Here is a 16,007-nt window from a genome sequence, read left to right as displayed (position 1 = left end):
CGATCGCTTTCCCGGGCATTTTCCAGGAACATTACAAGACTCACGGAAACATGTTTCAGATAAAAAATATAAGTCAGGCGATTTTTTTACATTTTTCCCGCAGACAAAATTTTATTGGCTGAAGAAATAAAAACTTGGCCGCTTACTGAAATTTTCAATACATGATTCTATGGATTTACACTTACTCGTTCAAGATTTTATTTTTCATAATTATTTAAAGTGGTTTATATGGAAAATAGTTATACCACTGAAATCAGCAGTCTTTCCTGAATCTTGTAGTATAATTTGTTTTTCAACATTATATGAAGTAACATCAGGAGCTTGAGAGAGAACAACTTGCCTCGCGCTCCGAAATGATGTGTTCAGTTAGACATTTCTTTGCCAGTTGCTACATAACCTTGGCAACAGCATAATTTCTCTGACCCGCCTAATTTCGTGGCCGCGAGAATAGTTTGGTTCTCTACAAGCAAAATTTGCTATTATAACTGTGTACCATTTTTTGAATCGAACGTTAAGGTATGTGAACAAATTAATAACATACACAATAATCGAAATCGACTTTCAGTCTATTACTTCATGTTACTCATATGTAGTACATGTATGCAGTCATGAAAATTCAATAATTACATACAGAATAACTTCAAGAGATACATTAAATTACAGTACACTTTCTTCACCAACACCATCCAGGACTGATCCTGCATCAGGCTAGTAAATTAGCTGCTGAGTGAGGTGTGTCTTGAAGTAACTAAAAGAAAGATGTAATTTTCTTAATTTGTGGAATCAAACATTCATCCTAGTGCTGGAGCTTCCTTCTAACCCAATGAATAACCATGAAATATTCAATAAATCAGAGATAAGCTACTAGTTCTTGGTTTTGAGCTGTAACGAGCAGCTAGATGGTTCAAGAGATAAATGTCATACAAGAAATTTTTCCCTTGCAAAGAGCTGTAGCCTTTAACTACCTTTTGCGATTTTTGGTAGCAACATTCTTCATGTACATATGTACGAGTATATCAGGAATTTTTAGGGACTTTGTCATTGTTCTCTTCTCATTCCCATTACCAGAGTCGTATCAGAATGTTGATGGTCATTGATAATAACGAATGCATCGTGTATGTACCTTAACTAAAGATCTAATCCTTTTATTCTATTTACTATTTTGGTTGATTCTAGATAGTCCATACAGATGTCTGCCAGGATACCAGATGCAGGTGATCCCATAGCCAAACCTCTCACTTGCTTATAGATGTTATTATTAAATGTAAATGTAATATGATGAGGATGTTCCAAAAATAAGCAATAGAAAAATCTATAATAACAACTCGTTCATTTCACATGTATTCTGAACACGCAGGAAAAACTGCCCATATTGAGATACTTCTCTACATGTGGTATGAAATACGAAAGAGAATGCGCCACTTCCTTGGTGTCCTCAGGCGCGATACTGACAGTTCCCAGGGTCATCTCTAATCCTTCCCTTTGCTGTAAGGATCATTTATAAATACCTTTTTCATGCATTTAGGGTTGGAGATGGGGTCTAGGGGAAAGTAATCCTCTAGAAGTGATTTGTAGCAGCCATAGCCTCGAGCTAGAACAGTGAGCCACTGACTGGCACAGAACACCACACAATTTGAGGCACTAAATAACAGGGTGTTTGCCAATCTGGTACCACCCCATTCTTAACAGGAACGTAAGCCAGATAGTTTGTTAGACCAGTTGAATAATATAGATAAATATGTCAAGTTTGCAATTGAAAAGGAGGAGAACAAAAGTTTGAACTACTTAGATGTAACAATAACTAGAAATAATGAAAATTTGGTATACAAAGTATATAGAAAACCCACACAAACAGATATCATAATTAACATCTGTTCTAACCACCCGAGGCAACACAAAAAGGTGGTATTCTATAGCATGATTAATAGAGCCATTAACATACCATTAGAGAAAAATGAATTCGCTAAAGAGGTGGATATCATATATGGCATCACCAAAAGAAATGGTTACTCCAAAAATTACGTAAATAGGATCAGGACCATTGAGCAAACATCAGTTTGTGGACAAGAAAAATACCATGAGCATTCAAGCAATGATTATCAAACATTAACTTCAGTACCAGCCATATCACCTTCCAAAGTAAGTGATTTATTCCTAACTGATGAATGAATTGAAAAGGACAACAAAATCAAAGATGTTCTCAAGTCTGTTATGAAGAAGTGCTAAACTGATATAGATAACTGGGAGAATGTAGCATCTGATCAGCTAATGTGGCAACATATTATATACAAGGGTCGACAAAATTTTGACAGCAGTGATAAAGATGCAAGTCTGATGAAAGATAATGTAGGGGGAAAAAAAAAATGGGGAAGTTGCAGAAGAAATAACAAACAGATTCTACAACAACGAAGAACTTTCATAGTTTTTGATGAGCCAGCATTACAGAACAAGTTGCTTTAGGTTGCACCAACATAGGTAGGTTTTTTGGTGACAATGGGATAGGAAAGGGCTAGGAGTGGGCCTTAATTAAGGTACAGCACCAGTATATGCCTGGTGTGAAAATGGGAAATCATGGAAAACCATCTTCAAGACTGCCAACAGTGGTGTTCGAACCCACTATCTCCCAAATGGAAGCTCACAGCTGCGTGCCCCTAACCGCATGGCCAACTCACTCAGTAGCATTGCAGAAATCTCATGGTTTATTGGATTGTTCAGCCATCTAATAACCATAAGGCCTTGATGGCATCTGAAACTATATACTTCTTAACAAGTACATGATGATGATGATGATGATGATGATGATGATGATGATGATGATGATGATGAAGACTAAAACTCAGATACTCAGCTGGCATCATCAGATTGTAACATGTATTTAATATAGATGTGAGAAAATGATTTAATATTGTACCAGTCCAAGAGAAAATGTGCAGAAAACTTCAAGGATGATTTGGACATGTGCAACAAGCAAACATTGATACAAGTGGAAGGATGGACTACATATTGGAAGTAATAGGAAAGAGACCCAAGACATGATCTAAGCTGTATCAGACTCATATTTGTCTATAACTGTGAGGTTTCTACATCTGTCAAAACTTACAGTTATAAATTAAGTCAAACTCTGCCATTGGATAGAACAAATGCTGATGAACTAGAAGTCTTTATCTCCCCTTCGTGTTGCTCTCCTTACCTACACTGCCCTATCATATTGATATTTTGGAAACTCCTATCCTCCCTCCTAGCTTTCTGTCTTTGAGTATTTGCTGATATCACTTACATTTTACAAACTAAATATGTTTCTTCTCTACTACTACTACTACTACTACTACTACTACTACTACTACTACTACTACTACTACTACTACTACTACTACTACTACTACTACTACTATGTTGGATGAAGTTGTCATGACTTACTTAGGTTTGCCTTCTCCTTCAGATGCAGGAAGTATCGGTTTGCTCTCAGCTAGCGGTGATGGTGAACTCGGCCGCTCCCTCTCACCAGAGAAGTCGGCACTCAACAGTTCAGGACGTTTTCTACCTCCGCCTCGTGCTCTTCTAGCCCATGAGCGATCTGTAACAGAGAATATGGGATATAGTCTACATATAAAATTAAATTTAGGTCTTAAAGAACACATGGAAGTGAGAAGTAGGAAATCTTGAAGGAGAAGAAGTAAGATTTTATGAACTAAGGTAGTCGACGCAGGCAACAGACACCACAAAAGTCAAATGACCCTTCTTTGTGTCGAAGCCCACCCTCCTGATGAAGGTGGGAAATAGAAATGAGCTCATCAGACACTGAGAAGATGTGGATGTAGAAGAATTGGGACTGATGAGGAATTTTATTATGTTTGAAGATGGCAGTGAATGAAAGTGCAGAGATTGTCCTTGCCTTTTGTGTTTTCATGTTAGTCCATGTCATCCTTTCTATTGCTCCTTCTTCCAATGCTAACCTGTCACTTTTTAAATCCTATTATGCATTCCATTTCATGTTTCTATCTCGCTCAATATTACTTGATTGGACATTTGTTTGCTCCTTTCCATTATTTATATTTGACCTGTTGGGTTCCATTTCCTTTCTTTTGTTTACCCTTGTTCCTAGAATTTTACAACCTGTATATTTATCTTTATCTTTTTGTCCCTTCCCTTTTCCTGTGTTTATATGGCTTTCTTCTTATCCTATATTTCCCTCATCAAGAGACAAGATCTGTTACAATGGCCCCTCCATAAAAGTTGAAGTCTGCCCTCCTGATGAAGCTGGAAAGCAAAAGCGAATTAATTAATTTATTTATTTATTTATTTATTTATTTATTTATTTAATTAATTAATTAATCACGGAGCACAAGATACAGCTACACTGGGCAAATTTCACTTGTACTGTCAACAGACTAATGAATAAATGTAAACTTCCATAATAAAATATAATAAACATTGGGTACTGAGAAGAAGTGGGATTGATGAGGAGAGAGCCTATCTGTCTGAACATGCTGAGGTTATCCTTGTCCTTCTGTGTTTCCATATTAGCGTTAGCCTAATTTTCTCTTGTTCGCTCTTCCAGTGCTAACCTGTCATTCTGTTTATCTTAATATGTGTTCCATTTTGTATTTCTCTCTCTATATATATGACTAGACTCCAGGTAGTAAAAACTTTACTTGTAACTTGTAATTCTCTTAGTTAAATATACAGTAATCTGAATTTCTAGTATAAATTAGTAGAATAATCCATGAGAAAAGATAGGATTACTCACAGTTTTTATCAATAAGCAAAGCAGTAGATCACTACCTATTTCAGAGAATTTTCCACAAATACTGGTACAATTCCTCTTTTTTGTTATTATCATATTCACCAATATTTGTCGCAAGATTCAAGTGGAGTGCTACATTAGTTACAAAATAATGGCAATAGACTGGGTTATTGGGCTGTGTGTGTGTGTTTTGTGTGTAGTGTATTACTGCAGTCAGGCCTTTTGGGCTTGTAGGTTGGACTGGCACACCTTCCAGGATGCCACTTAGCAGCAGGAGATCATCTAACAATCTCACTGAGTTAGCAAATAAGGATTGATAAATTGTTAAAGAAAAATGATTTTCCATTATCAAAAATTTGTCCTCCCCATTGAGCTACAATTCCAATTAAGGGGCAATAACCTAATAACCCAATCTGTTGCTGTTATTTTTGACTGGCATCCACAAAAGCCTTAAATGGCATTATAATGATTTGCTAAATTTTATATTACAAATTATACAGTGATATCTCCATTAAATGCTTCACTGGGCACCAAACATCTTATCTCACATCCATAAGAAACTATTATACGTTAAACAGCCTGTTTGTCTTTCTAGTATCATCAGAAATAAATAATTAAAGTTGACAATTCTTTTAAAATGAGAGCCATTATATGAAAATTTCAATGCAAAAGTTATAAACCTGAGAGATGAGTTGAAATTTGACACGTATTTAATTGTGTGGCAATTTACAGTACCGGTAATACAAAGTGAACAAATATAAATATGTGTTCAAATCAATATTTAAATTTTGTTGCTAGTTAATAACATTGAAGTATGATTAAAAATATAATTAGGGCTTCCAGGATAGGAACACAGATGGCAGAATTGGATAATTATACTCAATGATCTGCTCTTCCTGACCACAGTCGCGAACTGTAGAGTCCCTCCATCCCCACTTATGATGAAGATAATTTCAATAATAATGTTATTGTTTTTTGCATTTCACTAAATACTTTTCATGGTTTTGGAGATGTTGAGGAGTCAAAATTTTGTCCCACAGGAGTTCTTTTTACATGCCAGTAAATCTACTGACACAAGGCTTTCGTATTTGAGCACCTTTAAATATCACTGGACTGAGCCAGGTTCAAACCTGCCAAGTTGGGGTCAGAAGACCAGCACCTCAATCATCTGAGCCACTCAACCCAGCAAGAAAATTACATTGGCTCTGCTCGGTTCTCAATCTGTTAAAACAGCACCACTGTTTGCCTGGGCAGTCATTACCCTTCAGCATTCTTGTAGTGTTGCAGAAGTAGGTAGTTTTTGACCATTCATCCTTCGAGGATTGGTTAATGTCAAAGTGGTCTGCCATGAGTCTACCAGTAGTAATCTACCCAATCTCTGAGATCTAAGCTGCTGTTATGGTGAGTGAAAAAATTTGTGGTAAGGAAGAAGTGAATGTGGTTCAGGATGGGTAATCAGTGGCATGGGGTTGACTTCACTGTGCCTGTGGTACAGCTCATTATATAAATTAACTTTGCAAATACCTTTTGCTTATTTGTTACCTCCAGCCATGCAGGAGTAGAGTTAAGTATAGGCAGTCAGCAGAGGAATCCCAGGAAGTGCGACAGAATTTATGCAGGATATTATTTCTTGCAGAAAATTTGAGAGAAGTTATTTAACATCACTAAAGAAGTTGATAGCAATAGGCCTAAAGGTAAAAAAATAAAGAAGACTGATATATAGGAAGAATAATGGACTCGGCCATAGAGGATAAGAGAAGTATCAAATCAACATCAGTAACCAATGATCTGCATTTAGGGCTGTCACCCAGGTGGTAGATACCCTATCAGTTGTTTACCTAATCTTTACTTAACTGATTTTTAGTAGGGGTGGGAATTTATTTTGGTAAATCATTCCAATCCCTAATTCCTCTTCCACCGGGCAAGTTGGCCGTGCGGTCAGGGGCACGCGGCTGCGAGTTTGCATCCGGGAGATAGTGGGTTCGAGTCCCACTGTCGGCAGCCTTGAAGATAGTTTTCAACGGTTTCCCATTTTCACAGCAGGCAAATGCTGGGGCTGTACCTTAATTAAGGCCACGGCTGCTTCCTTCTAACTCCTAGGCCTTTCCTATCCCATCATCGCCATAAGACCTATCTGTGTCAGTGCGACGTAAAGAAACTAGCAAAAAAAAAATCCTCTTCCTATAGATGAATATTTGCCCCAATATATCCTCTTGAATTCCAACTTTATCTTCGTATTATGGTACAACATCCATCGTCAACATGTGAATGTGTACGCATAATCACATTATGTCAAGAAGGATGGTAAACAATGGCAGCTGTACAACATGTGGGCTGTGATCAAAATGATATGATTCAAACATGGAACTGTTGACTTGCCTCACACAGGTCATCCAAGGATTATGACTGATGACTGTTACCTTTGAATTTCAGCTTGGAGGAACCCTGAACACATTGCCATCATGATGAATAATGATCTTTAGGCAGCCACAGATCACTGTGTTCCAACTCAAACTGAGAGAAATATTTTTGTGAGGCACTTCTTCATTCTTGATGCTCATAGCATAGACATCATGGGGCACAGTACATATCGACCAAACATTATGCTGAATGGCCTCTTTAGAATTAGCATTAAGTCCTTTTCACAGATGAGTGTCACACAAGCCTTGTTCCTGACGACTGATGGCAACATGTTTGGAGGCAATCTGGTCAGGGTTTACGTCTAGGACAACCTGTCTAGCCAGTGTAGCAAGGTGGTGGTTCCCTAATGTTTTGGAATGGCAATATGTGGGGCCACCATATGTCAATTCTAGTCACACAGGTCAATGTCATGGCTGTATGATACAAGGACAACGTCCACCAACCCATAGTGACACTGCATCACCAGCATTTTGAAGGAGAATTTGTCTTAATGGGCGATAATGCGCGCATCCATCATGCGGTTCTCGATAATGTCTTCTTTTTTATCATGATATTGTTCGACTGTGTTACCTGAGCACAAACCCTACTGAACATGTCTGCGTCAAATTAAAGAAGGCTGTTTATGGATGTCATAACCTACCAACCACTATGTGAGACCTACGCCGAATCACCGTTGAGGAGTAGGACAATTCGGACCAACTTTATGATGATTACTTCTTTGTGATCATGATATTGTTCGACTGTGTTACCTGGGCATGAACCCTACTGAACATGTCTGCGTCAAATTAAAGAAGGCTGCTTATGGATGTCATAACCTACCAACCACTATGTGAGACCTACGCCGAATCACCGTTGAGGAGTAGGATAATTTGGACCCACATCATGGTGATGAACTCTTTCGTTATTTTGAAGCGTCAGAAACTCTTTGATACGAAGTGATGAAAATCTGTTTTTGATGTGTGTACATATGTATCGAAGTAATTAAAAATTAAATGATTGTACTATTTCAATTGAAAATAATTATACTTCACGCTATCAATAAAATTATAATTTTGTCTGTTCACTTCAAATTGTCACTTCATACTTCATTTCTTTCTCAGACTGGATATAGCAAAAGTCAAAAGTATATGATGTAAAGGAAGAAACAAGTACAAATCAAGTCATATAGCAAGACAAGAACATCGAAAGGAACATGTAATAGGATAAACACAGTGACAGGTTGGTGTGGGAAGAAGGAGAAATTGATAGGAAACATATAAGAACAAGGTCAATCTCCACATCTTCGTACACTGCTATTTTTCAACTAAATTGGCTTTCTCCTTATCAGTCCTACTTCTTCTACATCCATGTCTTTTTAGTCTGCAACAAGTCTGTTTCTGCTTCCCAGCTTCACCAAGAGGGCAGGCTGCAACACTCACTGAGAGTCCATCTTGACAGATTTTCGTTCTTGATGTGGGGGGGTAAGGTGATGGTATAAGTTTCACATCACTCTGACATGGGCAAGCCACAATGACAATGAGTCAGGACTTGCCTAGGACTGGGAAGAAAATGACTGTGGCTTTAATTAAGGTACCCCTGCCTGTCATAAGAGGCAACTAAAAGGGGTCCCAGGGGTTCTGAACTTAGCAGCATGGGTTGGCATCCATGGGACCCTTAGCTGAGTCCTGGCACTGCTTCCACTTACTTACGCCGTGCTCCTCAATTTCATCTATCCTATCTGACCTCCCTTGATCAATTCTTGTTCTTTCCAACCCCGACGGTATTACTTATGGAGGCCTAAGGCCCAGGAAGTCCTTCATTTTCATGCCTTTTGTGGTCCTTGTCTTTCTTTGGCCGATACCTTAATTTTTCAAAGTGACGGACCTCTTCAGTTTTTTCTCTCTGATTAGTGTTATATAGAGGATGGTTGCCTAGTTGTACTTCCTCTTAAAACAATAATAACCACCTCCTTAATTAAGGTACAGTCTCAGCATTTGCCTGTTGTGGAAATGGGAAACGACAGAAAACCATCTTCATGGCTGCCAACAGTGGAGTTGGACACCCTATCTCCTAAATGAAAGCTCATATATGTATGTACGAATGGATGGATCGATGTATGCATGCATGTTTAAGACCTATTTAAAAGGATTAGTGACAAATAACTTTCCATGTACAGTATAAATACCACAAGTATAACTGAAAACAGTTTAATAATCTTTCATATCTAAACTAAAGCAGGTCTCACAGTTCTTTTACTAACATTCACCCGCGGCTTTGCACGCATGAATTATTTCCAGTTTGATGTGAACTTCAACCAATAGTAACTCGCGCTTGCTTTTCTGTGAGAAAATGGTAGTGCTTAAGCACTTCATGTGAACAGTATGTGAAACTTGCCAGTATGAGATTAGCTGGTGGAAGTGACACGTATGACAGTCCCTCAATCTGACTTCAAGAAATTCAAGGAAGTCCAGAACTTGCAATAATGGTTTAACTTTCCTTAATCCTTGCCTTTATCACCATGCAAGTAGGAGGGGTGTTTTTTCTGTCTCACCTCGTCTCCCTACCCACATGCTAGAGAACTCAGTGTGTCATAGAAGAAACCTGTGTGATTTCTTAAATTCTGCCTAAAGTGATACTACTCATCGAAAATACATACATTATTGATCTTATTAAATTCTGTTCAGAAGATCTTAAGAGGTTTTTATAACATTGTTTAATGCATTTTACCTATATTTTAATGTCTCTGTGCTTTTGGCTGCCTGCTAGAAATGCTCCTTTGACGTATAGAAGAGCATACATTTCGGGCAAATCATTAGTTACCAAGAAAATGCTCATAAGCATTTGTATAGTACCAATTATTATTCTTTTCATCAGAAAAGCATGTGACAAAACACATAAAAGCACTTTTCTCTGGAAAACTGTGATAGGAAGAAAATGCATATAAAATATTTTCCTGGAAACTATATTTTAAGTACATTTTTAATCGGCAGCATATTGAATTTTAAGGGTCCCAGGTATATATTTTCCTCTGTCTTGCTTCACGTTTTACTTTACTTCATGGTCTCCTTAAGAGACAGCATGATAGTAAGAAACCTATATGTTAACCCAAGGTACCAGCTATAAGCTTACCAAATTTGAGGTTGATTGGCCGAGTAGTGTTTACATGAAGGAAAGAGACGTAGACAGACATACACATTTATACATTAGTAAGGATTTTCAAAATCAGTTTTTAAAATATGCATGACTGCCAGTTGAACAGAAGCTTCCAAGACTAGAAGCCTAATCACTCCCCTCGTCCTCTGAACAAGTGGACAAGTTAATGATCTTTTCTGTAAACGATGTCCAAAATAGAAGAAAATGCTGACAGAACAAAATCTACTCACAATGAACAGTTTCAAGCTACACTTGTAACATTCTTCTTACTGTATTTTCACACTAAGTAGTCCATCGAAAATAGGCTTGCACAGCTAGTCAACAATACTAAAAGAAATTTAGTCTTTTGCTTGGAATTTTCTGTTGAAAATGAAGTATTTCCTATTTTTATTCTTGCCCAACAGTGTTTCCATAATGATCATATTATTTTGTATTTCTGCATTCCTTTCAAAGCCAAGAGTGTCTTGAGCTATCAAAGAAGATTTTAATGGATCAACGATCTGGTGATGATTTAGAACAAGTTCTTGCACTACCATTATTTCAAATAATTTTAATTACTTACCAAGACTTCCCCATGATTTCCTTTCACGTGAACCATCATGGCCTGATGAGCGAAGGAAGTCCATCAAATTAGATTCGTCCTCTTCAGATGGTACACGGCTTCTTCGTCGCCGCAAGCTGCCATTAGGTGTAACATCTGGAAAAACCACAAGGTACAATTATAACAATCTTTTCCTTTAAAAGAAATATTTTCAAGCTGATAACATCTCTGAAGTAAGTCTAAAGATATGATGACAATCAAACTGCACATCCAGTTGAGATCTAGAAAAGGACACTAATTCATTGCTTCTTCTTTCAATGTTTCCTTGCATGCAGTGCTCAACTTGATGGTTCCAATAAAAGCCCAGTTCCATATTGTCAATTTTCCCTTTGTCCATTGTTCCTTAACTACAGTACCCTGAAAATTCATTTAAGGGACTTAAAAATTATTCTGCCAAAATCACAAATGTACAGGACCATGAGGTTTTGTTTCACTTAATACTGTATACTCTACTGAAAGGTTAGCACAATTTGTTGCGGCATGACCAGTTATGGTTTCTAGCTCTGTACTCGAGAGACAGGTGGGTTCAAATCCACTGTCGGCCATTCTTGAAATGGGTTTTCTTGGTTTTCTATTTTCAACTCAAGGCAAATAGAGGTATAGTACTTTTCTCAAGGCCAGGGCCAATTCCTTCCCATTTCCAGCCTGTACAATTATACCTACACTCACAGAAAACACCCTCACATAGCTGTATATGTAGCTCACACCCCTGGGATGTACCAGGGAAAGCAGCTACAGAACTGGCGAATCAAACCTCGGGCACTCCCAGAATTAAAATCCATATACTGGTACCATACTTTAAAAAAAAAACTCTATTCATAAGATTTGAAATTCAGTATTAATGTCTTTTAACCAATCACAGTTATTAATTTTATATTTCCTCTACTTCCAATTAATTAAACAGAGTTCATAAGCATTATGCTAATATTTCTTTACCTTTACTTTAAATGGCTTACGTATCAAGAGGTATTTCTAACAAATCATCGTGATACCTTTCTAGAATTCAATGGTTTAGATTCATGAGACCTAGCTAGTTTTTCATTTTCCTGGTCTTCATATCCTGTACCTCCTTCCTTCTGTATGAAACCCTTACTCTCTTCGAGAAAGTTGGGCTTCTACTTTCTCTTCTTACAAAGAATGATAATCTCATAAATTTGGCTCAACCCTTACAGAGCCAAATATTTTCCTAAGGAATATTTTTAAGAGTAATTTTGTCCTGAAAAAATACAAAATAATTAGTGGTAAAATATTTTTTATCTTCCTTGGCATGTATAACATTTCCATGTGTATTTACAAGTTGCACTGTAAGGTTTCAGTGTCTGTGTGTAACTGCTTAAGCCTACATTGTTTCAAAAGATAAATCATATCCAAAATTAATATTTCTTCAAGAAAAGTTCCTTTTGGGGATCAATGTATCTAGGTGTTAATATAAGGAAAGATCTTCATTGGGGTAATCATATAAATAAGATTGTAAATAAAGAGTATAGATCTCTGCACATGGTTATGAAGGTATTTAGGGGTTGTAGTAAGGATGTAAAGCAACACTCTCCATCCTCATTTCATAGCATTTATCAGTCATTAATATCACCTTGGGAGTGGAGACCCCATTGTAATAATAATGTAATAATGGTTCATTCACCACATCCCTGACCCGGTCAAAGACTGGAAAAAAGGTTGTAGGTTTTCGTTTTCATTTTCATTTTCAGTAAGGATGTAAAGCCTCCATGGCTCAGATGGCAGCGTGTCGGCCTTGCACCGCTGGATACCGTGGTTCAAATTCCAGTCACTCCATGTGAGATTTGTGCTGGACAAAGCGGAGGCAGGGCAGGTTTTTCTCCGGGTACTCCGGTTTTCCCTGTCACCTTTCATTCCAGCAACACTCTCCATTCTCATTTCATTAGCATCTATCAGTCATTAATGTATCACTTTGGGAGTGGCGACCCCATTGTACTACCAGCCTATATATGCTTCATTCATTACATCCCTGACCCGGTCAATGACTGGAAAACAGGTTGTAGGTTTTCATTTTCAGTAAGGATGTAAAGAAGAGGGCATATAAGTCTCTGGTAAGACTGCAACTAGAGTATGGTTCCAGTGTATGGGACCCTCACCAGGATTACTTGATTCAAGAACTGGAAAAAATCCACAGAAAAGCAGCTCGATTTGTTCTGGGTGATTTCCGACAAAAGAGTAGTGTTACAAAAATGTTGCAAAGTTTGGGCTGGGAAGACTTCGGAGAAAGGAGACAAGCTGCTCGACTAAGTGGTATGTTCTAAGCTGTCAGTGGAGGGATGGCGTGGAATGACATTAGTAGACGAATAAGTTTGGGTGGTGTTTTTAAAAGTAGGAAAGATCACAATATGAAGATAAGGCTAGAATTCAAGAGGACAAATTGGGGCCAATATTCGTTTATAGGAAGGGGAGTTAGGGATTGGAATAACTTACCAAGGGAGATGTTCAATAAATTTCCAATTTCTTTGCAATCATTTAAGAAAATACTAGGAAAACAACAGATAAGGAATCTGTCACCTAGGCGACTGTCCTAAATGCAGATCAGTAGTGATTGATAGTGTAAAGAGGGAAATAAGATTACTTTATTCATAAAATCAAAAATATTGGAAATGCATTATCAGATGCATGGTCATCATTATATGCAAGATGTTATTAAGCTCTGATAGATATAAGCAGAAAAGTCCATGAATATGAACAAGACATTTCACAAGTTAATAAATTCATGCACAATATTAGAAAGAAATGCAGCAGGTAATGTGCATTGTATGGACACTGGGTCTAACTGGGTTAGAACTGCAACCACTGTCATCACTTTTATTGAACAAGTTCTCTGTGAACTATATCACAGCCTGTCTCGCACCACCGAACAATCCCACACGCCATTTTACCCAGTGTATTGGATCTTGACACAACATTTAATTGCCATTCTGACTTGTGTTCACATGTGATATTATTGGGTGGTGCTTCAGTGGATCAGTGGTGGAACATCGGACTCATGATTCCAGATTCACAAGTTTGAGAATTTGTTACATTTTAAAGTACAGTATTTTAAAGTATACCAACTCATTCCTGTCCATCTGTGCAGTAAAGAAAATCTGTTGAGTATTGATGACCACTTTCTCAGGGAAGCTGGGAAGTAGAAGAATCTATTGGGGGCTGAAGAAATGGATGTAGAAGAACTACAATTGATGACAAGAGAGCCAGTTTCTTTGAAGACGGTGGTGTATGAAGATATGGAAGTTGTTCTTATTTGTTTATGTTTTCACATTTGTCCTCATCTCTTTTTCCTATTGCTCCCTTTTCCCACACTGACTTGTCATTCTGTCTATTCTATTATCAGTTACTTTTCATCTTTATATCTATATATATATAAAATAACTTGTCCTGACTGACTGACTGACTGACTGATTCATCATCGCCGAGCCAAAACTACTGGACGTAAAGAAATGAAACTTTGGGGATATATTTATACTAAGACGTAGGTGCTCGCTAAGAGAGGATTTTTGGATATTCCGTCGCTAAGGAGGTGAAAAAGGGGGTGAAATTTTAAAATTTGTGCATCTATATCTCAAAACTTTAAAAGTTTACAGATGTAAAAATTGGTATTTAGAATCTTCTTTAAAAATAAGGAAATACGTATATTTTTGTTTTCGGAAAATCCCAATAGGAGGGGTGAAAAAGGGTGAAAAAGTAGTTGAATGAATTTAATCAGGATACCGGTACTTATATCTCAGAAACTGAAGATATTACAGACCTGAATTTTGGTTTTTGGGGTCTCCTTCAAAAATAAGGAAACACGTATTTTTTTGTTTTTGGAAAATCCAATTAATGGGGGGGGGAGAAAGGGGTGAATTTTTAAAATGAGTATATCTATATCTCAAAACTTTTTGAGTTTATAGATGTAAAATATGGTATTTAGAATCTCCTTTAAAAATAAAGAAACACGTATTTTTTGTTTTCGGAAAATCCCGATAGGAAGGGTGGAAAAGGGTGAAAAACTGGTTGAATGCCTTTAATGAGGCTACTTATATTTCAGAACCTGAAATATTACAGACCTGAAAATTGGTATTGGGGATCCACATTAAAAATAAGGAAGCACGTATTTTTTCGTTTTTGGAAAATCCAAATAATGGGGGTGAAAAGAGGGGTGAATTTTTAAAATGAGTGTGTCTATATCTTAAATTTTTAAAAGTTTACAGATGTAAAAATTGGTATTTAGAATCTCCTTTAAAAATAAAGGAACACGTATTTTTTCGTTTTCTGTAAATCCCAATAGGAGGGGTGTAAAAGGGTGAATAGTGGGTTGAATGCCTTTAATGAGGATACATATATCTCAGAAACTGAATTTAATACAGAACTGAAAATTTGTATATGAGATCTCCTTTAAAAATAAAGAAACGCGTATTCTCGGAAAATCCAATGAAATGGGGGAGGGGGTGAAAGAATTCAAAAATGAACTGACTTAATTGTATGAGAATACATAAAAACCAAACCAAACTCCATGGCACTACAGCCCTTGAAGGGCCTTGGCCTACCAAGTGACCGCTGCTCAGCCCGAAGGCCTGCAGATTACGAGGTGTGTGGTCAGCGCGATGGATCCTCTCGGCCGTTATTCCTGGCTTTCTAGACCGGATTAGAATACATCTAATAAAAACTAAAGTTGTTACGGACGTGAAAATTGGTATTTTGATCTCCTTAAAAAACAAAGAAAAACGCGTTTTGTGGGGGAAACCATCTTGGGGGGCGGGAGTGGAAAGGAGTTTAATTCCTTCCATGAGGATACATAAATCAAAAACTGAAGAAGTTAGAGTCGTGATAATTGCTATTTAGAAGATCCTTTACTACTAAAGAAACACGTATGTTTTGCCGGAAAATTCACTTAAGGGTTGGGGGGGTGAGAAGTGTGAAAGGAAGTGAAAAAAGTGAATTATTATTATGGGGATACTTATATCTCAAAACTGAAGGTAATAGACGTGAACATTGGGGTTTGGAATCTCCTTTAAACATAAAGAAATACGCCTTCTTTTAATTTGTTTTTTTTTGGGGGGGGGGGGTAAATAAACGGTGGTGGGGTGTAAAAGGAGGTGAGACCAATTG

General features: G+C 37.4%; 1 protein-coding gene across 1 annotated transcript in view; it reads right to left on the bottom strand.

Annotated features, from left to right (window-relative positions):
* Positions 1-16,007, bottom strand: part of form3 (formin 3) — a 962,880-nt gene that overhangs the window by 19,085 nt on the left and 927,788 nt on the right. The window contains exons 19-20 of the mRNA XM_067142982.2: positions 10,860-10,994; positions 3,418-3,574 (exon numbers count right to left, since the gene is read on the bottom strand). Coding sequence (XP_066999083.2) covers positions 3,418-3,574; positions 10,860-10,994 — 292 coding nt within the window. The remainder of the gene's footprint in view (positions 1-3,417; positions 3,575-10,859; positions 10,995-16,007) is intronic.

Source organism: Anabrus simplex, chromosome 3 (genome assembly GCF_040414725.1).
Source record: "Anabrus simplex isolate iqAnaSimp1 chromosome 3, ASM4041472v1, whole genome shotgun sequence".
Lineage (NCBI taxonomy): Eukaryota > Metazoa > Arthropoda > Insecta > Orthoptera > Tettigoniidae > Anabrus > Anabrus simplex.
The sequence above is the reverse complement of the archived record's forward strand: the minus strand, read 5'-3'. Positions and strand labels throughout refer to the sequence as shown.